The sequence below is a fragment of the Lissotriton helveticus genome, chromosome 12 (assembly GCF_964261635.1).
Source record: "Lissotriton helveticus chromosome 12, aLisHel1.1, whole genome shotgun sequence".
NCBI lineage: Eukaryota > Metazoa > Chordata > Amphibia > Caudata > Salamandridae > Lissotriton > Lissotriton helveticus.
The window spans coordinates 547,304,029-547,330,591 of record NC_136073.1 but is presented as its reverse complement, the minus strand read 5'-3'; the positions used below and the strand labels follow the sequence as shown (position 1 = coordinate 547,330,591).

The following is a 26,563-nucleotide window of genomic DNA, read 5'->3' as shown; positions in this document are numbered from 1 at the left end:
ATCAATTGCAACTCACTTGCTAGCTTTTGGCAAGATCTGTCCCTTAGCCCCAACCTATCCACACCTGCATTTTAGGCCCAGACCCTTGAAGGATGCCCTCCGGGAGTCCGATACCACAGGTGCCCATTTGTTCATATTAGTGTTATGAGGGGACCCTGAAGTTAACCAATGTTGGCACCAATTCACTTGCTTGGAGCACGCCTTCACTGGGATTCGGGCCTCAACGTCTTCTTCCTAACTGAGGAGGACCACCGTGTGGGAACAGGCTGCTTGTGCTGTCGAATCTATGACATAATATCGACAGACAGAATATCTACATACAAAAATATCGACACAAAAATATCGACATCAAAAATATCGGCGTTATATCTTCATAAAGGTAAGTACAAAAATATCGAAAAAATAATATCGTAGTACAAAAATATCGAAATTAAAAATATCGTTTTTTTAAATGTATTAATAATAATGTAAAAATAATTTTAAAATATATATAATTTTACAAATATTAAATAAAAACATTCAAACATAAAAAAATTATAACTAATACATATACATTTAAACTAAATTAAAAACTCTACATATAAATTAATATATATACTTACTCCACATATTGCAACAGTAGGAAAAGCGTTGGATAGCGTAGGGGTTTAAATTACTATTCCCACTCCAGACGGTGCAACAGTAGGAAAAGCGTTGGATAGCGTAGGGGTAAAAATTACTATTCCCACTCCAGAGGGTGCAACAGTAGGGAAAGCGTTGGATAGCGTAGGAGTAAAAATTACTATTCCCACTCCAGAGGGTGCAACAGTAGGGAAAGCGTTGGATAGCGTAGGGGTAAAAATTACTATTCCCACTCCAAAGGGTGCAACAGTAGGGAAAGCGTTGGATAGCGTAGGGGTAAAAATTACTATTCCCACTCCAAAGGGTGCAACAGTAGGGAAAGCGTTGGATAGCGTAGGGGTAAAAATTACTATTCCCACTCCAGAGAGTGCAACAGTAGGGAAAGCGTTGGATAGCGTAGGGGTTTAAATTACTATTCCCACTCCAGAGGGTGCAACAGTAGGGAAAGCATTGGATAGCGTAGGGGTTTAAATTACTATTCCCACTCAAGAGGGTGCAACAGTAGGGAAAGCATTGGATAGCATGGGGGTAAAAATTACTTCCCACAATACTCCCCCTTTAACACACAACACACTACACATACAAAAAAACACAATTAATATACATTTCAATTAATCAATTAATAACAATTAATATTATTAAATTGATGTAATTATAAATGAACTAATTAACACATATTAATTACCAATTAATTACCAATAAATACCAATAAATAAATACAATCTCTTTAATTAATTACATTTAATTATATCACACCCTATTCCCCTATAAACACACAACCCACTACACATAAATAAATCACATCATTTGGGGCCCCATGTAGGTAAATCTTTTTTACCACTTCTTAAATACCGAAGTGGTAAAAAAGAGGAGGGGAGATGTAGGTATTTCAGATTCGGTAAATACCGAATCGTTAAGATTCGGTATTTACCGATTCTGTAAATACCGATTCGGTAATGCCCATTGATTCCTATGGGCATTGAAGCCCATAGGAATCAATGGGCATTACCGAATCGGTATTTACAGATTCGGTAAATACCGATTTCAGCAAGGGTGCAGGGGGTGTCACTTTGACACCCTCTGGCACCCCAAAAATAGGCATATGCGCCATGTGGCACACAGACATGGCACAGCTGTGCATGCACACATGTGCATGCACACCTGGATTCGGTATTTTACCACCCAATTGGATTGGGTGGTAAAATACCGATTCTTAAAGCTCTGTGGCACTCTGACATGTGCCAGCTACATCTGCATTTACAGAATCGGTATTTTACCGAGTCTGTATTTACTGATTCAGTAATTTTACCGAATCGGTAAATACAGAATCAGTAAAATACCGATTCTGTAAATGCATGCCCTACATCTGAAAACCCTAATACCGGTCGGAAACGGACAAATTCGGCCGTTTCCGACCGGTATTAGGGCTCCTACATCTGGCCCTTAATCACTTAATAATTATTAATTACCAATTAATTATTAATTGACAATAACAAAAAATTAAATATATTAGCACATTAACTCTAATTAATTTAATTAAATAATTAATATTATTTAATTACCAATTAATTATTAATTAACAATAACAAAAAATTAAATATATTAGCACATTAACTCTAATTCATTTAATTAACTAATTAATATTATTTAATTACCAATTAATTAATTAACAATAACAAAAAATGTAATATATTAGCACATTAACTCTAATTAATTTAATTAACTAATTAATATCATTTGATTACCAATTAATTATTAATTAACAATAACACAAAATTAAATATATTAGCACATTAACTTTAATTAATGTAATTAACTAATTAAAATAATCAATTACCAATTAATTATTAATTACAAATATTAACAAAAATATATTAATTAATACATTATTATTAAATTACTTCCCACCCTATTCCCCTATAAACCCACAACCCGCTCTGATACTAATACGCAAAATGTAAACAAAATTACTAATTTTCAAACATACATTACAAAACATATTTAACAAACATATAAACAACATAATAAAATACATAACACTAAACAAAATTTCGATATTAGTAAATTTCGATATTAGTTACATACATACCTTAAAAAACGATATTCTCTGTCGATATTTTACACATCGATATTCTATACCATCGAAATTAAAACATCGATATTATTGTATATCGATATTTTAATTTCGATATTTTGTCTCACTACCGTGCTGTCACCCCTGAGACCACATGCAGAGATAAGTGGGCATAGCCCCTGGAAGAGCACCTCAAGTCCTGCTATTGACTCATTGCAGACCCGCTAACTTGGTCCATGGAGCCCAGGAGGACTGGATCGGGCTCCTATATATTTCTGCCCAAGGCCCATGGTGCCTTCACACTGAGATCATCTGGCTATGTGCTGGTCTTCTGAACCGGATCCTTCCTGGGCCCTCTTGGGCCATCTCTGCAAATCAGACTCCACCCCCTCCTGCCTACCCAGACCCACTCTGTCTTGGACCTGCCCTCCTACCACACATCTTGGCTTGACTCCTTGTGCTGAAACATTGGCCTAACTATACACTGGGGACAGCTGAAGATTGGCAAGTGGGTCCTGCACCACATACCACACATTGTTTACCTCTCCTGGTCCTCCTTCTATGGGGCTGTCTACCGGCCCACCACTTCAGTCCCTACACGGTATCTACAGGCCATGACTGGCTCAGGGAGGGTGCCATCCCACCATTGGCTGTCTGAAACCAACGAAGTCCGGCACCCAACCACAGTAGAGTGCCAAGGACCCTGCAGGGCAACCACCTTAGTGTCCGGAGGAGAAAACCTCATTATCATTCAGGAGGTCATCCCGTACCTCCCTGGAAGCTAAACAAGATGCCATCGCGATTGACACAGGGCTTCTGCAGAGCATTCAAAAATGACTTGCCGAGAGGGTCTCCCAATCTGAAAAGGCAATAAAGGATCTTCAACCGTAGGCATTGCATCATCAACAGCAACTTCTCGATCAGATGGGCCATGTGCGCTTCCTGGAGGGCAGGGGATGCTGAGGGGGCGCTGCAGGCGCAGCAACATTAGAGTGGTCGGAGAGCTCAAGGGGCGCAATCTGGTGGAACTCTTCGAAGCGTGGCTAAGGGACTTTGTTGAACTTCACAATCTCATCCCTTTTTTTTATGCTAAGAGCATGCCCACCTCATCCTTGTGCTTAATGCCCCAATGCATCCATTAATTGCCAAAGTCTTACACTTCAAAGATCGGGACAAATACTCTGTGCAGCCCACCAGGCTGGCTGCCTCAAATTTGGTAATAACCCAAGTCCTTATCCGAGACTACACCCTAGCTGTCCAGCACCAGCGTGTCTCATTCCTGGGAGTTAAGGGGAAACTCAGGGAGATGGGCGACAAGTATTTACTCCTTTTCCGGGAGAGGCTCAAAGTGTAATCAGGCCATATTGTCCCCTTTTTCACAAAGCCAGAGGAGGGTTAGCACAGGTCACAAAAATAGGGTTCCTACTCCCAAGCAGATGACCCCGCAAATGGGAGACCTAGCAGTCTGGGTGATAGTCTGGGAAATATTTAGGGTCTGATTGCTCTGCCGTCTTCGATTGCAACACCCTCTTGAGGCCCAGGATAGAAAGTGGTCTGCATTAGTTGGGGTTGTTTCTTTTTGAGACCTGGCCCCCTGCCTGAATTCCTCCTCCTCAGATGAAAATTACATGTCCTATTCTTTTACCACTCATCATGAACTGAAATCTTCTCAATCACTGACAACTCAAATGGCCAACAACATTATCTGTCCTTATTGTGCTAGTTGGGGGCCCCTCTCTACCTTCTCCTACAATCCTTTTGGTCACTATCACCAGGATACATTTCCCAAATCATTGCAGGGTGTGGGTTGGAGGCTTCGGGGTTCCAGTTTGGGAAGGGGTTGGGCAGGGTGGGAGTTACTATTTTACTTTTGACCTGCTGTCCCACTTTGCTGCTCTCTAGCCATCATGACAGATCGGGTGGTTGGGTAGGTACACACCCAAGAGACAATATGCTAGGCACGGGTCCTTCCCTTATCCCATGCAGGGGTTCCCCTTATCCACCGGAACAGCATTCTGGATGGGCTGCTTATACAACTCTGCACCCTCAACTATATAGACCACTCACTTCCATACCATGTTCACCACTGGTATTGTTAGTTTGTTCAGTTGGCGGTTTGCCCTTCACCCTGGAGAGTTTCCCCACCATCCACTGGTTTACAACTCTCCCACCACCTCCCTTCACGGTCCAACCTGCTATCCATCAGCTATCTTCCACTGCTCTGGTTCATAAGTGTAGTTGTGGAGCACCAGGTCGTGGTGAATTGGATCCTGTGCCCCAACTCATCTCACTCCCCCAAACATACTAACCACACAAACTCTTACTCACTAACATCCTGGACCATCATTAAGAATGCATAGCTAACAAATGCCATAAAATCACTCCCTTCTTCGCCGCAGGGGGCCCCACGTAGCACTACTGCAAGAAACCCATCTCATGACTCCTGAATATTCTCTACTGCAAAAAGAATTGCTAAGCCAGATCTTATGGGCTTGATTCTCAGCCCATGCTAGGGGCCCTCATTTGGGAGCGGGCTGGAGTCCCCTTCTCGGTGACTTCAACTGTAATTGAGTGAGAAAGCAGACTTGTCCTTTTCGAGGAGCTTCTGGACAGAATCCAGTTAGCACTGGGCAGCTTATATGCTCGTAATACTGACCAATCCACATTCCTAAAAAGGCTATCTGCACATACGGCACAATGGGGGCATAATTCTTAGACCGTAGGCAGGGATTTGAACTCTGTGCTAGGTGTTGTACTCAAAAGAGCCCCCTCCTTTGCCAAAGGCAAAACCGGGAAGACATGCAAAGGCACTGGTACAGTGGAGTGGGCAGATGCATGGAGATTACAAAACCTGGGGGCTAGAGTTTACTTCTACTATTTCCCTCCTCACAACCTTAACATACTCTTAGATCATATAGTCTGTTTTTCCTAGCTCTGCCCGATGTTTTTCTCAGCTGCTTACTTGGGTAGATCAATCGCCTATCATAATCCTCTCCGGACTGACCAAACTTAGAGCAAGACTCTTTCTCCAATCCCTTCTTGGTGCATGCAAGTGTCAATGCTAGAGGGACCCAATTTCTGCAGTACCCTTCCAGATACAATCTGAGAATACTTTCGAGACAAAACAGGGAACTACTTTCCTCCTGGGTGACAGAAGAAAACAAGTTACTTACCTGTAACTTTGGTTCTCCAGTATTGGAAACTTTCATAGATTCCCATGCTTGTATCATTCCCCGTCGTCGGAATGGGAGTCCCCGGTATACATAAAAAAACAATAGAAACCATCACTAAAACAGAACCCAGTCCTAGGCCCATTCCTGTTTTGCATCCTATCTACCTCTTTTTGTAAAAGCGACCAAAAAATGAACAACCAATCAGATTGGACTCACCCTTTAGAACCTTCCTGAGAGAAGCTCAGAACCCCAGATATTTGCCGTTGAGTAACCAAACCACTAAATATGAAAGAGGCTGAGCTTTCCCAGGGGAGGAGGGTGGGTCGCATGGGAATCTATGAAAGTTTCCAATACTGGAGAACCAAAGTTACATGTAAGTAATTGTTTTCTTACTCCAGTATTAGAACTTTCATAGATTCCCATGCTTGTATCAGAGTAGCTAGCAGTCACCAGCAAATTTTTTGGAACTATGACCATTATAAAACCAAGTACAAATAAATAACATATTCCCCACAAAGACATTTCCAATAGTCAATAATATACTTAGAAAATTTAAGAAAAACATAACACATGAGGTTAAAAAATATGCAAGAGCTGATAACACAATAAGAAGGAAGGAGGGATGAAAGGGAAAGCTCAACCTTACTGAAACAGATTCCTCAGAACTGCTTGGCGGACTGCTGCGTCACTCTGCGTCGCTGCATCCAGGCAGTCATGTCTTGTAAACGTGTGTGCCGCTCCAGGTCGCTGCACGGCAGATCTCTTGGAGAGGAACACCTGCAAAGAGGGCTGTAGAGGAGGATATCGCCCTTGTGGAATGAGCACGGACTCGACCTTCCAGGGGCTTGACCACTGCCTTAAGACAATATTGGATAGCATTGGTAATCCACCGTACGATTCCCTGATTAGATAGGGGAAAACCCTTACGAGGGTCACTGGAAGGCACAAATATTTGAAAATACTTTCTGAAGTCTTTAGTTCTTTGAAAATAGAATTTTAAGCACCTCTGCACGTCCAGAGAGTGGAGTGCTTTCTCTGCAGGAGCAGTCTGTTGAGGGGAAAAAGTCTTGAGAATTACCGGTTCATTCAAATGAAAGTCTGAAGGAATCTTAGGTATGAATTTTGGATTAGTCCTTAAAATCCCTGTTCCTTTCTTGAACTGGAGAAAAGGTTCCTGAATGGTGAGAGCCTACAATTCATCCACACGCCTAGCTGAAGTCAAAGCCAGAAGAAGCGCTACCTTCCAGGAGAGAATTTTCACCTCTGCCTTGTGAATCGGTTCAAAAGGAGGCTTCATAAACTGGGCCAGAACCAGGTTCAGATGCTACAGGGGAGGAGGAGGCTTGACCAGAGGGAAGAAAAGTCCTTTGAGAAACTGTTTAATAATCCTTGCTGACCTGAGCGAGGGCCTGAAGACGTGTGTCTGAAGAGAGAAATTGCCGCTAGGAAAACCTTGATAGAAGAGTGAGCCAGACCAGCCTATACTAATGACAGAATGTATAGAAGAACTTCATGTGGCTCCGAATTAAAAGGATGGAGTCCATTGCGCTGGCACCAAATGCAGAAACGTTTAAATTTTAATTTGTAAGTTTTATTTGTACTTGGGGCTTTTGCTTGAGAGAGTACTTCCCTACATTCTGCTGAGAGATTCAGCCCTTGAGAAATGTTTTCCTTGGCCATTCACCAAGATGTGGTGTCTCTCATGGCCTGGTAACTGAGATCTTGTCGTCGTAGGATCCGTCGACTTGGCGCCACTGCAAATCCAACTCTTCCTGAAGTGGATGCATTCTTAGTCTGCAATGCGGAATCAGGGGTATGAATGAGGAGATGGAACCCAGCAGGGACTTGTAGAGGCGAACTGAAAGTGACCTTCTTTTTAACAATAGGGAAGCCATTGACATTAGCTTCTCTTGTCTCTCTAAGGATGGGAAAGCCTTGTTTACCGAAGTGTCCAGAATGGCCCTTAGAAATCTGCCTGACCTTGATGGAAGAAGAGAAGACTTCTGCTCGTTGAGTGTTCGGCTGAGACTGGCAAACAGACGTGTACACATTCTGACTCATTCTTCTGCTGCCCGCTTGGTAGGAGCTTTCATCAACCAGTCATCCAGGTACGGGAAGACCTGAAGTTTCTGTCTTCGTAGAAAGGCTGCTACCGGAGTTAACACTTTCGGGAATATCCGTGGAGCTGAACTCAGACCAAAGGGAAGAACCTTGAATTGAAAATGGCTCTTGGCTACTGTAAAGCGAAGATACCTCCTGTGAGGTGGGTGGAGGGGTACGTGAAAATAAGTGTCCTCTCAATCTAGAGTGGACAAGAAATCCAGTGAGTTGAGAAGACGAAGGATGTCTTGTAGAGAAACCATCCGAAAAGATTGTTTGGTGAGATAGGTGTTGAGCTCCTCAGATGTAGTATAGAGCGCCACTTTTCTAACGTCTTCCGGATTAGGAAGAACCAGGAGTAAAATCCCTTTCCCCTTTGAGAGATAGGGACCAGTTCTATAGCTCCCTTGCCGAGCATTTGGTGGACCTCTAATCATAAAAGACGGAGATGTTTCGATACCATGGCGCGAGGCGGCTTGGATGGTGGTGGATGGACAAATTCCAGGGTATGGCCATAACGAATGATGTTCAATACCCACCGGTATTTGCCTCCCACTGATGACACAGGAGGAGAGGGGGCAGTAGTCAGAGCCAAGAAGCCGCTATTGGCGCTTAGTGTTGTCTCTGCCCTGGCGACCTTGCCTTCCTCTGTTGTTGGAACGAGAGAAAGACAAAGAAGATTGGTTCTGCTGTTGACCGTAGTTAGGCTTGTATGATTGCGATTGGGAACCATATGAGGAGTAACGCTGTTGTTGATAACCTCCTCTATATGTCAAGTTACCTCTTCCTCTCGCTCCTCGGAATGGGAACTTGCAGTACTGCAGAGTCCCTAAGGATTTTGCTGTTTCGTATCCTTTTTGATATCTTGAAGCAAATCGTCAATATGTTTTTTAAACAGCGCTTCCCCATCAAAAGCCATATCCAAGATTTTGTTTTGGACTTCTGTGCGGAACCAAGTAGCCCGTAACCAGCCCTGTCGCAGCAGCTCCCGCTAAGGATCGAAAAGACGGTGTTGCGATATCCATTGCACAATCAATGATTTCTGCAGATGCTATTTTCCCCTCCTGAAGAATCCTTTTTTCCTCCTTCTTTCCTTCCTTTGGCAGCTGATCTAGATAGGGGGAATGATCGCACAACATCTGGCGATCATATCGTCCAAGAACAGCCAAAGATTTAACAGCTCTGACTAACAGACTGGACATGGACGAAAATCTTTTGCCTACATTATCCAGACGTCTGCCCTCCTTATCTGGAGGAGTGGTAAGAGGAGCCGAAGGATTCCTAGATTTCTTTTGTGCGGCTTGCAAGATTACAGAGTCCGGCTTAGGTTGGCTGGTGAAACAGGCCAGGCTTACCTCTGGAGCCTTATATTTTTTCTCCAGACGAGGTAGAACTTGAATAACCGTGGCTGGAGTCTGCATAACCTTTAAGCCCTCATCCCAAACATGGTCAACAATCGGAATTGACCTGACCGATTTCTTATAAGGCTCTTTAAAGTCATAAAGGAAGCACTCCGATTCCACCTTAGACATGGACAATGCAAACCGCTTGGCGGCTCTTTCCATTATATTATGGAAACCCCCTATATCTACGGGAGGGGAATCCACAGGTGCCGGAGCAGGGGAAGCTGGATCTGGCATAACATAGTCATTCCACTCTGCATCTGGATCTAGAATTGTGACATTGCCTTGGTCGTCTTCAGAGGTGTTATCTTGGACGGCAGGCGCAATAGGTGGAAGATCCTGCGCCTCCACCATTGGTTGAGGTTGTGGTACTTGTGTGGTTACAGGACGAGCTGGAGGAGTAGTATTACTCGGTACTCCTACTGATAAAAAAGGCTGTGTCGCAAATCGTCTCCTGTAATCCACTAGCATGGCTTGTAAATCCGATAGTAAGGAAGAGGGCATTTGAACCATCTCCTGATGGTATTCTGGCTGCAATTGAGAGGGAGGACCATATTGCTCATAATCCTCATACTCCCCTTCGGAATCAGTCTCCTGGAATTTAACGTGAAGTTGAGAAGTTGAGAAGGGCTATCAGGGTAGCCAAAAGGTCCTTCCTCTTCGTCTTTGTCCGATTCCTCTTCTTCTAGGAGAAGTGCAGGTGGTAACGGAGTCACCCTCCTTGGAGAGGTCCTCTCTGGTATAATCTGCAGTTTTTTAATCAGGATTGAAATTTTTTCTACTGTCGACGACGTCGAAAGAATCGTCGACGAAGAAATCACCGTCGTCGACGCAGCTGTCATCAATGCCATCATGCTCGTTGTTGGTGCCGCCGCACTCATCGTCGACATCGTCATCATCATCGTCGAAACCATCGTCAAAGATACATATCCCACCGGCGTTGACATCCTCAACACAGAGCCCTGTACCAGAACCGGCGACGAGGAAACCACCGTCGACGGGGTGATAACTGAAGAAGACTTTATCTTTTGAGTCTTCATCGACGGAATCGTAGACGCCGTTGTCAACGAGAGAGTCTTCTTTGATGACTTTACCTCAGAAGTCAACGATGATGGCTTTCTGAATTTCCTCTGAAGACTCGTTTCTTTTGGTAGTCCTTCCCTCTCCTTTACACCTTGGTGAGGAGATTCGACAGGACTAAGCCCTTTAGATCTATCAGAGGTCTTTTTCAGGGCTAAAAAACGAAGATGGATTCAAAACCATGATCTCTTGACTTGGTAAGAGTATTCTGCATCATTCAGAAACTCTGTCCATCACCACCCCCCTTTTCCAAAATCTCTTTTTCAGGGCCTTACCAGGGTGTTTCTCAGAAGGTGAAGGAGAAGTCCTTTCCCTTTTCACAGACCTTCTAGAAGATGTCGCAGAAGATGATTCATCACTGTCACTAGACACCGTCTCCTTCCTTGATTTCAGCTTCTGGAGCCAGGTCAAAAGACGCCCTTCGCGATCCAGTAAAGTCTTAGTTGAAAAAGTGCAGCAAATCTTACAGTCTGCAGCCTTGTGGTCTGGGTACAGACAGTAAATGCATTCCTTGTGCTTATCTTTAATATACAATCTCTTCTTACAAGAGGTAGCACAACTTTTAAAGAGGGCCTTCTTCTCTTTATCTGACATCCTGAAGGAATTGAAGAAAAAAGCTGTAGAACCAAGTTCTAGAAAAAAAACTGAGCAGAGCTCAGTGGAGACTCCCTAGCACAACGTGCGGTAGAAAAATCTGAGGTTCTGAGGTTCTCTCAGGAGGGTTGATTGGATGTTCATTTTTTTGGGTCTCTTTTACAAAAAGGGATGCAAAACAGGAATGGGGCTAGGCCTGGGTTCTGTTTTAGTGATGGTTTCTATTGCTTTTTTATGTATACCGGGGACTCCCATTCTGACGACGGGTAATGATACAAGCATGGGAATCTATGAAAGTTCCAATACTGGAGTAATGGGAAGTCTTCAAGGTAGTGTGAGGGGGAACTGCCATGATCACAAATGGATGTAAAACGCTAGAGAGAGAACTGGCCAAGGCTGAAGCCTCCTGCTGATCATTGGAGAAGCATTTGGTAGGCGACTCAACCCTTCGTAACACCCTCCAAGGAGCACACAAACTCGAGGCCTCTCTCATCAAGAAGCTAAGATGCCTGGACCATTCTGCCTACATAGCCTGAACACATACTGGAGAAAACAAGGCTGGGCGTCTCTTTGCTGGACTAGCTTCTCATAACACGTCCTGTACACCCGTCACGGCATTGAGAACACTGCAGAGAATCTTGGTCTCAGTTCAACAAGGGATATGTATGGTGTTCTATGATTAATACTGGCAGCTCCCACCCTGCTGTCCCTACCGGTGTTAATGCTGGATTTTTGTCTCAACTGTGCCTTCCCCTTATCCCCCTGTACTTTCAAGATGTGGCTGAAGCGTCCATCACACCCTATAACATCAAAGAAGTCATACAGGAGCTATCCATTGGCAAAAACCTGAACACAGACAGCAACCCAATAAAGTTATACCTAATGTATGCGGATTCTCCAGCTCCTTAAATCGCCTCGCTATATGAGGCAGCTGCAGAGAAAAGAACCCCACCACTGTCTCTTCGTGGAGCACTGACTGTTCCCCTACTCAAGCAGGGATGCCCCCCTGAAGACCCCATATCTATTTAGCTACATGGATCAGAATTACTTTATGTTACGTTATTATGTCTCTTTTATCGCGCACGGCACCCCAAGGGGTGTCTTGGCGCTTTGGCAAGGAGAACTGAGGAAGAAAACACAACACAACTATTCGCAGAGGCCGAAAGAAAATCATACGGAAAAAAGCCAGGTCTTCAGCTCCTTACGAAAGGAAAGAAGACTGTTGGCTGTCCTTTAAGGAAACAGGAAGCTCATTCCAGCATCGTGGAGCCAGGTAACGGAAAGAGCGACCTCCGATCCGGGCGAGTCTGATAGGGGGAACAACGGCTTTGGCCAGCAAGGCCGACCGTAGAGTCCTCCTCGGTGCATAAAAGGCCATGCGCTTCCCCATATATTCAGGGCCAATCGAATGAAGGGCCTTAAAAGCCAATGTCAAAACCTTGAACGTAATTCTCTTGGAAATCGGCAGCCAATGCAGTCTCTTAAGCAGTTCCGAGGCTTTTGCCCTGCGCGGAAGACCAAAAATGGCTCTTGCCGCCGAGTTCTGAACAATTTGCAGACGGGCCAGCAGATATTTGGGCAGCCCGAGATAGAGGGCATTCACATAGTCCAATCGCGAGCCTATTAGAGACTGAACAATGACTTTTTTGTGTTGCAGAGACAGCAGCGGAAGAAACTTCCGTAGCATTTTCAAAATGCCAAAGCATTTCCCAGACAGCCCGATGATCTGGGGTCTGAAAGAAAGGCTGTCATCACACAACACCCCAGATTTATCCCACAGCAGAACACTCCCCAGAACCTGTGAAGGCTGTATCGACTCCCAGAGTGGAAGAAGGCATTTGACAGTCTGTCTTGGAGGGGGGCGGGGTACTCTTCGAAGTCTTGCTGTGTTGCAGCTTCTGGGAATGCACTATCTGGTTCATTAAATACTTTACTAGGACCCCTCGGTGTGGACCCACCTAAGCATGTTAATCTATACCCGTTCTTGATCGGTAGCAGGACCAGACAGGATTGTTTTCTCGCCCCCAGCTCTAAGCTTTGGCAATGGAACCTCTTGCTCACTAGTAGGTTGAGGATGGGGTTTGGCTTAGAACATCCCCTTACAGACAAAACACATGTGGTTTCCCTTTATACGGATGACATCCTGATCTCCGTTAAAGACTTTTTGAGAGACTATTCAGATTGCCCTGGTTCTTAAAAGCCCTTGCTGCTGTATCTGGCCCTCAAGTAGGATTGGCAAAAGTTATGTGTCGTCTCTTTTCTCCCAGATACTGTGTAAGTTTGCTTGGACCTTGAGGGGTGCGCCCTCAAATGAGAGGGAGTTTCTTTTTGCTACTTGAGGATTAGGATTTACCACTCAGACTGTGATCAGATAGATGGTAATCCTACCTGAGTGGTGTCAGTCCTTAGATCTCAAATAACACTCCGAGGGTCGCTTCCACTTGCATTTACAGGCCATGTTGCCCTTTGTAAAATTGTGGTTGACTCCTGTACTACATAGCCAGCCTAACCATAGTACTCACACAAAGGTTCTTTTGTGACCTAGATATGCTATTGGGTGAACTCATCTGGAATGACGCCTGTTGCAGAGTGGGTTTGCTAAGCTGTGCCTTCCGGTTGAGGATTGTGGCCTAGGAGCCCAGAACTTTGAGTATACTACTTGGCAGCCAAGCAGCAGTTGATTGGTCACTGGCTGTCGCTCGAGGAGACTAGTGGTCCGGGGCAGCAGGCCTCCTGGTCTTAGACGCTAATCAGATGCGAGGTTTCCCACACCTGCTGCGCACAGCTTTGAGCTGCTGTTCTCCAAGCCTGTACATAACCAAACGAGTATTCCCCTATGCTCTAGCCGTTCCCCTCCTCGGTTTCCTGAGATGACTGGGATACATCACTGCTCAGGACCTGAGGCACTGACATAATTGCTATGGCTCTACAGATCGTGACCTTTTTCAGCATGAAAGACTTTTATCCTCTAACCTATTTCAGGAGTAATTCTCCATCCATGAGGGCCAGTTCCTCTTGTATCACATGCGCCTTCACATTCTACAATTTCACTGGCACAATGGGTCAAGGTCGTAGGCACATTACCTGGCTGTACAAAGCTCTTACTATACACATGTATATCTTACTGCAACATCTGTAAGACCAATTGTACACTGAGGCAGGAAGAGTATTTCACAACAAGGATGGGCCAGAGCACTGACCTACCCTCACATGATTTCTTGCAATGCAAGGATTAACCTCATTCAATTGTATATCCAACTAAGAGCCTATCCTTTCCTGCAAAAATCAACAAAGATGTCCCCTCTGCAGGAACCTCCTGTCCCCATTACCTTGTGTACCCAGTAGACCGAAGTCACAGGTGGGCATGCCCCTCTCTAGCTGACTACTGGTCCGGATTGCCAGATATACTATGATTGCTCACAGAGAGAACTATTCCCCAAGACTGGGGTAGGTAGACAAAAAAACAAGTTTGCCAACCAATTTATCGTCCATGCCTCAATCCTGGCCAAGCTTGGTACCACTAGGCGTTGGAAAGCTAAGGGCCTGACACACTCAAATTGTGGCACCAGCCCAAAGACATCTGGGATGATGCCGAGAGTAAGTCCTTGTGCAGAGATGAAGCTAAGGGCCTATATGAGCACCTGATAAGAGGGCTACCGGGATAACTTCCTAGGGGGTCTAAAGGAGAACCCCAAAGACAACACGTTTCCCCTGTAGACTCCAAACCCCCACACTCTCCTCTAACACCTATTTCGGCCAACTCCCTTTGTTGCTATATTTAAGAGGTCCAACAGTCTAGTGAGGTCCCTTCCTTACGTAGTTTTGGTATTTAATTGGCTGCCTCCACTGCTGCTGTCTAGTTCTAACCAAGGATCTCCTTCCTCCCCATTACACAGAGGATCCCATCTTCCCAGTTATTACGTCGCCACCAATTTAATTCAGTTGTTTCATGCAGTGGAGCCAAGACGCTACTTACCCACCTCCCTGTCCCACATGGCTGCTAAAATCTGTGAAAATGTAAGCACTTACTGCAGAAGGCTCTTTCCTATATATTACGTCCAGGAGAGGGCTTTATACCCACTGAACCTTCCTACCTCATCCTTCAACATGGCTCTACTGCTAGTCCTCTTCTGTGCTGGTGCTTTTGTTGTTCTGTATGAAATGTGGTAAAATACTAATAAAGACGGTTTAAAAAAAAAAAAGGAAGGGGACTAAGAAAACTGTTTGGGGTCTGCAAAATTGACTAACACTTCCATTGCATACTTGATGTATAAGATTGTTTTGCAATCACGTTAACTGTATGTTCTTATTGCTGAGCCTAATTGAGTTTCCCCCAAAAATGCTTAACAAACTTACTGGAGGCTTTATGCATGTTTTATGTAATTATTTCCAATATTGTTTACAAGTAGATGATTGACAGAGTGTCTATGTTTGAACTGTTTGAGGCACTCTGTATAATGAGAGTGTTATTCTCTGACTAAATTGTGCTTCCCACATAGGATTTAAAACAATCAATGATTCTTCTGTTGAACATGTCCAATCTTTCTATATTTACTAATGTATTACTTGCTTAACATAACACTTGACCATGCATAAAAGTCCTACTTCAAGTCAAGTCAATTATACTTTATTTCGGCATACATGAAGTAAATGTTTTCATGATCACAGTTTAACACCAATGACCAACATATAAAACCACAATATGTATCTTTCTACAGAATTGTGCTGTGATAAAATGTAACTACATATCTAATTTTGTACTTACTATTATTTGCAACAGTGAGCCCAATAAAAGAACAAATAGGCCGGACAATCTCAGGAGAAGATATATTTTGTAGCCATTTATTTGCATATGGAAATGCTGTACAACATTTTTTCTGGTTGTCATCTGCAATAGAAAAATGATCTAGATTTGTAACAAAATATGATAATCATGTGTTAGACTCCATAAACACAAGTTTTCTGCCCAAGAATAGTCACACACTGAACTAAGCACAACAAGAATAACCCTTACCTGGAAGAAGCAAGACTTAACTCAAGTTTTATGGAATACAGGACTTTATGTATAGAGATCCATTTTGAAACCAGGAGGTGCAATTTAAACAGCTAGTCTGCAAATGGGCATGCATTTTGTGATGCAATCTATGTACTAAGAGGTCACACTGCATATTGACCATTTGCAGGGGTCACCAAAATGATAATTAGGCAGGCTGCAATTAGTGAACTCCGTTGCTTGGTAAAAAACGGAGGGTAGGCAGCTTGCACGTAGCTGCAGACTTCCGTCCCTGTATTTGGATGCCCATATGAAAAAGCATCCCATGTCAATTAAGGAGAATTACACAATGGAAACATTTATATTGACTGACAAGTATTATTAAAACAAGAATTGGCGAAGCCACACTGTCTCGCCTTTGACACAGGGTGCAGACTTCTCAGCTTTGCTAATGGTTGTTTTGGCATAGCCATCTTTTACGGCAAATACTATTGTAAGACTGCAGTCTATGAATAGCAGTGATCTTGGAATGATTTTTCAAAAACCATAGGAAAAGAACTTCCAAGATGGCCGCCATGCATTTGCACAACCGATTCTGTGGAGACGAGGAAGCCGGTGGCAGAGGCTAACTCTATCCGCTTGTGAGCTGCATGCAATTGCACTGTGGGCGCTGAATGCGAGCGTTTTGTTTTTTAAATGTAATAGCAATTAGACTGCTATTTTTAAATACATGGTGTGTGCAACTAATGCTGGCAGGCTCTAACAAATCGTATTGCACTGTAAGCTGGTAGCTATTTTAAAAATGGTGTCCACTCTACTTCGGGGCTGATTAAAAAGTTCGGGGGCAGTCACTCACCTACTGCACTCCCACCCTGGTCCGCCGCGTCCATTCTGGGCGTTTGATGCGGAGGGTGAGGAGAAGCCCAACACTTCCGGGCCCAGAGCAGGCAGGTCAGCGCTCTAGCTGCGCTATACTCGAGCGTAATAAAAGGTGGGGAGGAACGCGGCCACATTGTGGAGACGAGGAAGCCGGTGGCAGAGGCTAACTCTATCCGCTTGTGAGCTGCATGCAATTGCACTGTGGGCGCTGAATGCGAGCGTTTTGTTTTTTAAATGTAATAGCGATTCACTATGGGAGACAGGAATTGCTAAACCTATGTCCCTTAAGGGCGGGGCTCTGCTGGCACTCGATAGAGGCTTTAGCACTCCGGGATTGCCCGCCGTGCTCCTTTAAGGGTAGGAGGGAACTAGCTAGTGGGATAGGTAATAAGACTGTTCGGGAGGCTTGCTGAATTGTAGATCATTAAGTAAGCACAGCAACCAGATATGGGATCTCCTTTGGGATGAGAAGCTAGACTTTCTGTTCCTAACGGAAACCTGGCTTGGGGAATACTCTGACCCAGATATTATAGAAGCGATCCCACCTAGTTACTCCCTGGCCAGAGTAGATAGGAGCGGAGGGAGAGGAGGGGGGATTGCCATTGTGATAAAGTCTCCGCTTGAATGCACTTTGGAGCCTATAAAAATTGATAACTGTGAAGCGGGATGTTTCACTTTGCAACTAGGGCCCCAATACTCGGTATCGGGGATTCTTGTCTATAGACCCCCGGGAGGGCTTAAAGATTTTAAAACGAGTCTAGTGGAGGGTATTGCTCATTTAGCAATTAGGAAGAGCAGACTTCTGGTGTTAGGAGACCTTAACATCCATTTTGAAGATGATCAGGTCAAAGAGGCCATAGACCTTAGGCAAGAACTTCAAGCACTTCAATTAGAACTAAAAATCACGTCTCCAACCCATAAACATGGTCATCTACTGGATCCAGTGTTTGGAAGCTGGGACGGAGTGAAGGTGGATAGGCCCCTTCCGGTCCCTTGGTCGGATCACTATTTTGTCCCCTTTAAAATTCATATGTCAGCTAGTGCTACTCACGGAGGGGAGAACAAGAGCTACTCCCGTCGTAAATGGAAGCAATTCTCGCAGGATACCTTCAACAAACTGCTGCAGGATGGGGGTCCGCAGGGGGGCGATGACTGCGAAGTCGCAAACAAAAGACTAGAGGAGCGTATCCTCAGTGCCCTAGATGTGGCGACCCCGATGTATGTAGCTAAGGCAGGGAATAGAGCTAAGAAGTCAGCTCCCTGGTTTACTCCTGACTTGCAGGCTGCTAAATCGATCTGCAAAAAATGGAGCGCAGATGGCGGGTGGACTTCTGTCCTCAGATGAAGGTAAATTATAGGGAGGCACAGAAAAGATACCAAAGGATGGTGCGAGGAGCTAAAGCCACCCACTATAAAAATCGTATTGGGGAGGCAGAAAACTCCTCGAAAGAACTTTTTAAGATATTTAAGGAGATCTCTTTGGTAGCCAACTCTGACACCCCAGATAACGACTCGGTGGCAGAATGCAATAGAGTAGCGGAATTCTTTGCGGGTAAGGTTAGGGATATTTATGCTACTTTCTCCAATAAACCTGGAAGTGGAACAAATTTTGAGGTAGCAAGGGGGGTACATAATATGGAAAACTGCCTGACGCTCTTCTTAGTTCCACCTCCAGAGGCGCTGTGTAGCATCTGTCAGGGGATTAAGTCTGGCTCCCCTCGGGACCCAGCACCCCCTAGGGTGATGGGAGAAAGCTTCTTGGCTCTGGAGCCTTACATCAGACACCTATTTCAGATTTCTTTCCTCTCGGAAATACTGCCGGAAGATTGGAAGAAAGCAGTAGTGCTTCCTATAAAGAAGAAACCTAACGTGAGCCATGATGTACTTGAGAATTTGAGGCCAATTTCTCTGCTTCCATATCTAGCTAAAGTGGCTGAGAAAGTCGTTAACTGTCAACTAACTGCTCACTTGGAGGAAGCTAACATCCTTCACCCCTCGCAATCGGGCTTCCGAGCGGTTTCTCGGCGGAGACGGCCCTTCTGAGAGCAACTGAAAGCCTGAGACGTGGGGCGGATGCCAGACACACCATGGCTTTGGTGATGCTAGACCTCAGTGCGGCGTTCGACACTGTAGCTCATTCCATCTTGCTACAGTGTCTATACAAAGCGGGCGTCATGGACTCTGCACTGGGGTGGCTGAAATCCTTCCTCACAGGCAGAAGCTTTCAGGTTCAACGAGGCTCCTTTAGATCAGCAGAGATGGCCTTAGAACAGGGGGTGCCTCAGGGCTCTGCCCAGAGTCCAACTCTTTTTAATCTATATATGACCCCCCTGGCCGAAGTGGTGCAAGCGTATGGAGTTGAGTTGGTCTCCTACGCGGATGACACCCAACTGCTGATCTCTCTGTCTCAAGCACCTCTAACAGCGGCATCCAATTTTAAGGCTTGTATGCAGGCTTTGGCAGTATGGATGGACTCGCATTGTCTAAAATTAAATGGCTCCAAAACGGAGGTCATGGTGGTGGGTGGGACCAACATGAGCTGGACACCGGACTGGTGGCCAACGTGTCTGGGTCCAACACCTGCTCCCTGTAAGAAAGCAAAGAACTTGGGAATATGGGTTGATCCCACCCTGTCTTACGTATGCCACATTTGTCGCCTAGTGGGAAAGTGTTACGGGGTGTTAAAAATACTTAATCACACCCTAGACCTATTGCCATTGAGTGCCAGACGCACCTTGACTCAGGCGCTGGTGACGTCCCGTATGGATTACGGGAATGTCCTGTTTTTAGGCGCCACAGAAAAAAGCCTGGGGCGCCTGCAAGTCCTTCAAAACACAGTATTTCGTATGGTTCGAAGACTTCCTAAAAGAGCATCTTCCAAACCTGCTCTAGCGGCTCTACACTGGCTACCGGTAAGGAAGAGAGTCATGTTTAAATCTCTCGTACTGTGCCACAGGATACTCTGGCATAAAGCCCCATCCTATCTTCTAGATCTAGTGCCCAGGTATGAGCCTATCAGAGCTTTGCGCTCAGAAGGGACGGGTCAGTTGACGATCCCCCGTGTAAAAAGAGCAAAACTGGGAAGTCGCTCCTTCAGAGTTGTAGTGGCAAAAAATTGGAACAGACTCCCAATAGGCCTGAGACTGGAAAAATCCGAGGCTAAATTTAGAAGTCTCTTAAAAACCCACCTGTACAATCTTTAATGTAGTTTGTAGGCGGTTGTGTTGCTAATTCTGCTTGTTTATCTTTTCTCCATAGCGCGGGGACACGCCGGGATGGCGTCGCCAGGCGCTTTATAAACTACTTTATTATGATTATTATTATTATATGTTTCCATTAAGCATAAGAAAAAATATTCCAAGATGTCACACAGTTTGTGCACATGCTTGGTGTACATGCTTGCAGCCATTCTTGAAAGCTTGCTCTTTTGTTTTATGAAAAACCATACAAGGAGGGCTGCCATGAATGCACACACATTGCTGTCTATCTTACAATGGTGTGTGTCATAAAATATGGTAAACCAAAACAACTTCAGGTCTAATGCCATCTTCAGGCCCTTATTTAATGTAAACACAGTAAATAGACCCCAAAAATTAATGTTAAGGCTGTTGGACATGTCGCAATATTGGCATTGTCACAGTCCGATAAGTTCCAATAGGATATTATTAAGACCAGTTTGTGCACAAGATGTATGTGCTGTAAATGAAAATATGCCTTTTGTAGAATAATTTGTGCGTAGATTATTTGATGTACAAACACACTTTCACTCTGTAGAAGACCACAACTTGGGAAACTTTTCAATGGACTTGCACCCCGCAGGAGAGTAATCTTTCCTAAATACCAAGGTCCTCTTTACGAGTGCTCTGTTAACTTTACGAGGCAGCATTCGGGCTAGAATTAAAGATTCGGGCCAATACCCTCTTATCATGTGCTAACAGGGATTACAACTAGGGCTATATTGCGCCCTGTGCCTGATCACATCTGGATCACGTGTCTCAAGGTAGAGGCTGTCTGAAGGAATCCAATATCGCTGAGCTCTGAACTCCTTTAAAATGCCACACTGCTTGCCCTTTTTAGTGGAAAGTCGAACTGAGCTCATTTGCAGATAACGTCTGGTGAGCTGAGAGGTTCTGTCATCTGCTCCGCCTGACTGACGTCTTCTTCAAAACCTCAGCTGCTGGATCTGCCTGCCAGATCAATATTATAAGCCAGAAATGTTTACATTCAATATATAAATATCAGAAGTGGTTTTCAGCAGAAAGCAAAACTAACCAAATACATATCATCTAAAAATCTCCTTGGTATCACTGGGTTCCCCAAACTCCACTCCCTTCTGAACACCACACCTATTTATGAAAGAAAGATTACTTTGAACCAGAGAGCAGGTGATACACAGGGATAGCAGAGAAATAACAGCAAACTACGTGAAAATGCAACGAAGCTAACACTTCATACCCAAATGTATCAATCAAAGGTAAAAAGGATATTAACACCACATTGGACACCATTCTCAAAAAAGTTAATTACGCTGCTCTACCATAGTACCATAACCAAGGCAGATACTATGCAAACAGACGAGCAAGTGTTCACATTCCTATCGAACAACTCACGGGTAGAATTGCTGAAACTGACAATAGAATAGGCAGCCTTCATGATTCAGAGGCTGAGAAAAAGGACATGATATCATTTGAAGCGTGAAACATCAAGCTCCAAAGAAACTTTGCTGAATAGGAAGATCCTAACGGTAGGGGTAATCTAGGCAATTCTACCCTTCTGGTGCAAACTCATGCCTAGAATATCTGGAAGGATGGTTGCCGGAATTTTGGGGAATTACTTTTGAGAGAGACTTTAAACTGGAAAGAACCCACAGAGAGCTGTCCCACAAAACACACAAGCGAAGATCCAAAGAGCTATTGTTCGTAAATTTCTTCGATATGAACATACAGAATCTATGCTCGACATTGTGAGGAAAAACAGCTAATATGTGAAGGTACAAAAAATATTATTACTCAAGACTACTTGAAGGACACAACTCTCATTTGTAGATTTTTAGATCTCAGAATTAGACTTAAAAGCCTAAACATTCCTTCCTCATTTGCTGGTCTTACCAGATTAGAGATCACATACAAAGGAAAGGCTCACTTTTTTAACTCACTCATCTGTTGTACTTCCTAAATAACGTCTGTGGGAAAATACCAGTGTTTTGGAAACTGGTACCAGTCCCCTCACTCGAAACGAATGGTCAACATGCAAATTAATTCATGTGACACCACGTTTTATTGTTTAACATTACCTGTTAAAGTTATTCCTAGTGTAACTTACTACCTCTACTACCTTGTCTGGCGGTTATTTCCAGATTTAGACAACATAACATGCTGATGCTACTTGCCGATAAGTACCTGCTCTATTACCTTAATGTATAATGGACACATGGCGAAATAGCTCATGCTACTTTGAGAACAAAACTAACTTTATAGGCTATGTGAGAAGTTGGCCTGGTATGTGATGTTCACTATTCTAGTGAACATCTTGCACCAGTTCAAACAACCCTTATGGTGTTTGGTTGTAAGTCAACCTTATAGACAAGCTATCCTAGGGGTAGCATGGACAAAAGCAGTCTTAGGCTAAACTCAAGAGGGCATGTGAAGCCAGCTGTTTTACCATATGCAATCCTTTTAATACCAAATGAAAGGACACCACACAAGTTATATATTATAAAAATGTTTGTATTTATTACTAGAATAATCCTCTGTAATCTTTATGAGGGCAGAAGCACAAGCGTTTAAACAAAGAACTTATATAACATACAAAAGTTGCACAAATATGGATAGGCCCTGGTGGCCCGTAAAACCATATACTAAAATAGTGGTATAAGAACCACGTCACGAACAATGGTAAGGCCTAGGGCCTTGGAAATCGCTGGGGCTACACTGGACTAACAACAGTTAGGACGTGGGAGGATCACAGGATGCGGGTGCAGTGTCTAAATGCACACGCGTGCACCAATAGAAGTCAATGGTGCGTAAAAGTTAGAAAGTTGCAGATTTGGAAGTCTTCCGACTGGACTAGAACTTAACCACTTAAAACTAGGAAACTAGGGATCTAAATCTCTACAGGAGCACTGTAGTACTCAAGTTACCTCGCCCACAGGAAGCTGGTGCATAGGTGTCAAAGTGTGTCGGGTTTCGTCGTGGAGTTCTATGGAGCCTTGGAGAAAAGATGCTGCAGGCGACCAGGAGAGAAGAGTCCGGTTGGATCCAAGGGCGGATCGCAGATGTAGAGTACCTGAAAGCAGAGGGGACAGAGTCTGGGTCACTAGCCAGTGACCAGGAAGGAACCAGGCGATGTGGGCGCAATCAGGTGGTTGTCGCGAAACTTGTCTCTGCTGCCACATGGACCAGGAGGCATCGACGATGACCAGGAGCTGGGCACGGACTGTCCCACGAAGGCTCTCGCTGTCGGCGGTGTCGGCTTCCGGATTGGAGTCAACATGCCTTAACAAAGGCAACCCACGCAGGAACTGAAGAGGGCTTCTTACTCAGGCCAGCAAGGACTGAGGGGCTTCTCCTTCGCAGGGAAGCAAGGGACAGTCTGGAGCAACCAGACCAGCAGTGTAGATTTCGAGTTTCATCGTCACAGAGGCCACTAGCCAACGGGCAAGTGACCGGACAGACGCGTCGAGCAGGAAAATGCAAAAGGGCCCCACGCAGCACTCGGTGAGTGTGGAGGGGTGAGCTTCGGTGCAGTTGATGCTCAGGGCTGGGGCTTTTCAATCCCCAATGCACAGCTTCGAGGGTGCCTCGGGTGCTGCACAGGAAGCGTCTCGCAGTCTTTTCAAGATGGCCGGTCCCACGTTACAAGTCGCCTCCACGGGTCTCAGCTTTGCTGTGGCTGTGGATCGGGCTGAAGGAAGTCTGGAAGTCCGGGTCTTGTCAGGCTCTGTGGTCGGGCTCCGGCAGGAGCGTCGGACAAAGCAAGTCGTTGAGCGCTTGATGGTGTCTGCTTGCGCAGGATGGCCACTCCTTGGCCACAAGGGAGCTCTTCAGTATCTTCTTGTAAAGTATATGGTAGAAGGTCCAGAGTTCTGTTTCAAAGTTTCAGTCAGGATAATCTGATGTCTTAGGACGCAGCTCCTACCTTTATTCCAAATCAAGGGGCTGGATTACCTGCTAGGTCCCACCTATGGGTGGGACCAGGGAAGGGGGTGGTTACACCCCTTTCCCTTTGTCCAGTTTTGCGCCAGAGCTGGGGCTGGCGTGCACCAGCACCGGTTTGAACTGGCCTTTGCATGGCCACCTTGTGCGCCCCAGGTATGTCTTGTTTCTTTCATCCCTCCCTGCCTCAATCCACTATCTCCTGTCTGGGGTGGTGCTAGCACCTCCCTGTGACAGGAAACCTTTTGCCCAAGCCTCCCGTGCTGGAAGGGCTCCCAGCAGCAGGAGGTCAGACTTGTGTCTGTGGCAGCAGCATCCATTTTGTGATGCTGGGGCTCTGGTTGATTTTAACCGCATTTAAGGAAAGTAACATGTCTTCTCCCTCTAGAAGGGTGGAATTCTATCCCCCTCGCCAGAACTGGCGGGGGGGTAGTATTCCAAAGCGTATGACACCTTACACGACGTTTCGATAAAGCCAAACCAAAGTTAGCAATAACCGCGAGGATAATGCACTTAAGAGTATATGGTATGGCAATATCTTAGAACAGCTATAAGGATATGGTTCCAAAAGCTGCAGACAGGCTCAGCTCATGCTAGAGCACCATCTCACATAAAACCAAGCACTCTGCCTTCAGGATTGTTAAGGCCTGCCATAGGAGTGACTTATAGGTGCATATGTGTCTATATGTAAAGGTAGATATAGGAATACTATATCTAAGCAAGGGGTGATTACACGACCTTGCCCCAGCTGAGTGATCAGCCAGGTGTGTCAGTTTGGATGGCCAGCCAGGGGTGGCAAAAGATATGCTGCAGCCCCTGGTAGGCCTTGGGTGCACCTATGCCCTGGGTACCTATAGTACACTGTACAGGGGCTGATAAGGTGACTCAATATCCAATTGGTGATGTACCTAGAGTACATGGAGTCCATTTTACAGTGAGAGCAGATAGCCCGGGGTCCTGATTAGCAGGATCCCAGGCCAACTAAGTCGAAAACCAGCTAAACACAAGGCAAAGAATCTGGGGTAACCATAGTCAGATATCCATCCTCCTACAGGCTATAATCAGCTAGTCGGGGTACACAGTTGGACATGGTGTTTGGTATGAGAATGCAAAGTTCAACTGCTTTAACCACCCTACTAATTAATAATTGTGAGAAATGTAGATTACTATATAGAGTGGTTTGTGACTTTCTGTGAAATAATGGCACAAATCCGTTTCGGGTCCAATCAGGTTCACTTGTAAAACCTTAGCTCAGTCCTGGGTAACTGTAGCTCAGAACAGTCAGACCTTTTAAAAGAAACAAGTGAAAAGCATTAGAAAGTACCAAAAACAGTAAAGTTATAGACTGGTCAACAAAGTCTTTGTTTAAAAAGGTGGTTCAAACCTTAAGGTTGATATTGCTTCTTTAGTGATGAACAACCTTTGAACAAGCATAACCATCTGTTTCAGTTATTCCACACATTATAGAACTTTCACAACTGAAAGCTTTCCATTCCATTAACCGCATCGCTGTGGCGGCTTTTCCCGCTGTGCGCGGCGATTTTAAAAAACCCGCAGTTCATGACGAGCTCAGCTCGTCATAAGCGCACGGCAGGTTACGCTCATGACGAGCTGAGCTCGTCATCAGCCTGGAAGGGCACAGAGGCACTGATTATCCCACCTACCTCTACTTGTGAACTCGGTACTGCTTTATTTCCTTCTTGTAGCCTGTAATTGAATGCGTAATAAGACTTAATTTATAGTTTAAGACGAAGATGGGGATTAGATAATTGCTAGAGACATATTTTTCTAGACGATAAAACAAAATTGAAAGCCTTGAAAATTAAAACATTAATGGAGGCCGGGTGTTGCATTGGTGAGGACCCATGTAGACGAGTCCTGACTGAGCAGATTCCCATGAGCAAATGGCAGACTGGCTATAGTGTTGACACCAGGCAGGAAAACCAGCAGGCAGAGGAAGCATCAATGCATCTTCTGGAACCGTGGTGGCTGCAGGCTAAGAAGATGCCGGCTGATAATTTCAGCCAAGTTGATGCGCTCCCTCTTCCAAGCACTGAAACCCAAGATGGCACCACCAACAGCTATATCCCGAGGGAGTTGATAACTTATGCGGCTGCCTGTCTGTAAGACCGAGTGCAGAAACACATATCATAGGTAGAACAAAGCCGCACAGGGGTCCAGGAGAGACATCTGGAGACTCACCAGAGAAGTGGTGATATGCATGGCCTGATGACTCGAAGGGCCAAGAACAACAGAGGGAACGGAGCCCTCCTCGTTCAGGTGAGTGAATAGTTTACGAGGCAGATGAGTGGGGAGGAAAGGAAACCATCTTGTGCTTTTGACAGCGGCCCACAATGCAAGCCGTAAAGAAGAATGTGAGTGAATACATAAGACCGTGACTAGCATCATTCCAATAGGCCTACTATTGAGGCAGATCCGGAGAACTTCTTCTGAATCAACACAGCAGAAGTCTATACGAGTAAATGTTGGCC

The 26,563-nt window shown here is 44.9% G+C and overlaps 1 protein-coding gene across 8 annotated transcripts in view; it reads right to left on the bottom strand.

The window, feature by feature from the left end:
* Positions 1 to 26,563, bottom strand: part of TERB1 (telomere repeat binding bouquet formation protein 1) — a 1,077,176-nt gene that overhangs the window by 684,089 nt on the left and 366,524 nt on the right. For all 8 annotated transcript variants that reach the window (XM_078669239.1, XM_078669238.1, XM_078669242.1 and 5 more), the window contains one exon: positions 15,811 to 15,933. In XM_078669239.1, coding sequence (XP_078525365.1) covers positions 15,811 to 15,933 — 123 coding nt within the window. The remainder of the gene's footprint in view (positions 1 to 15,810; positions 15,934 to 26,563) is intronic.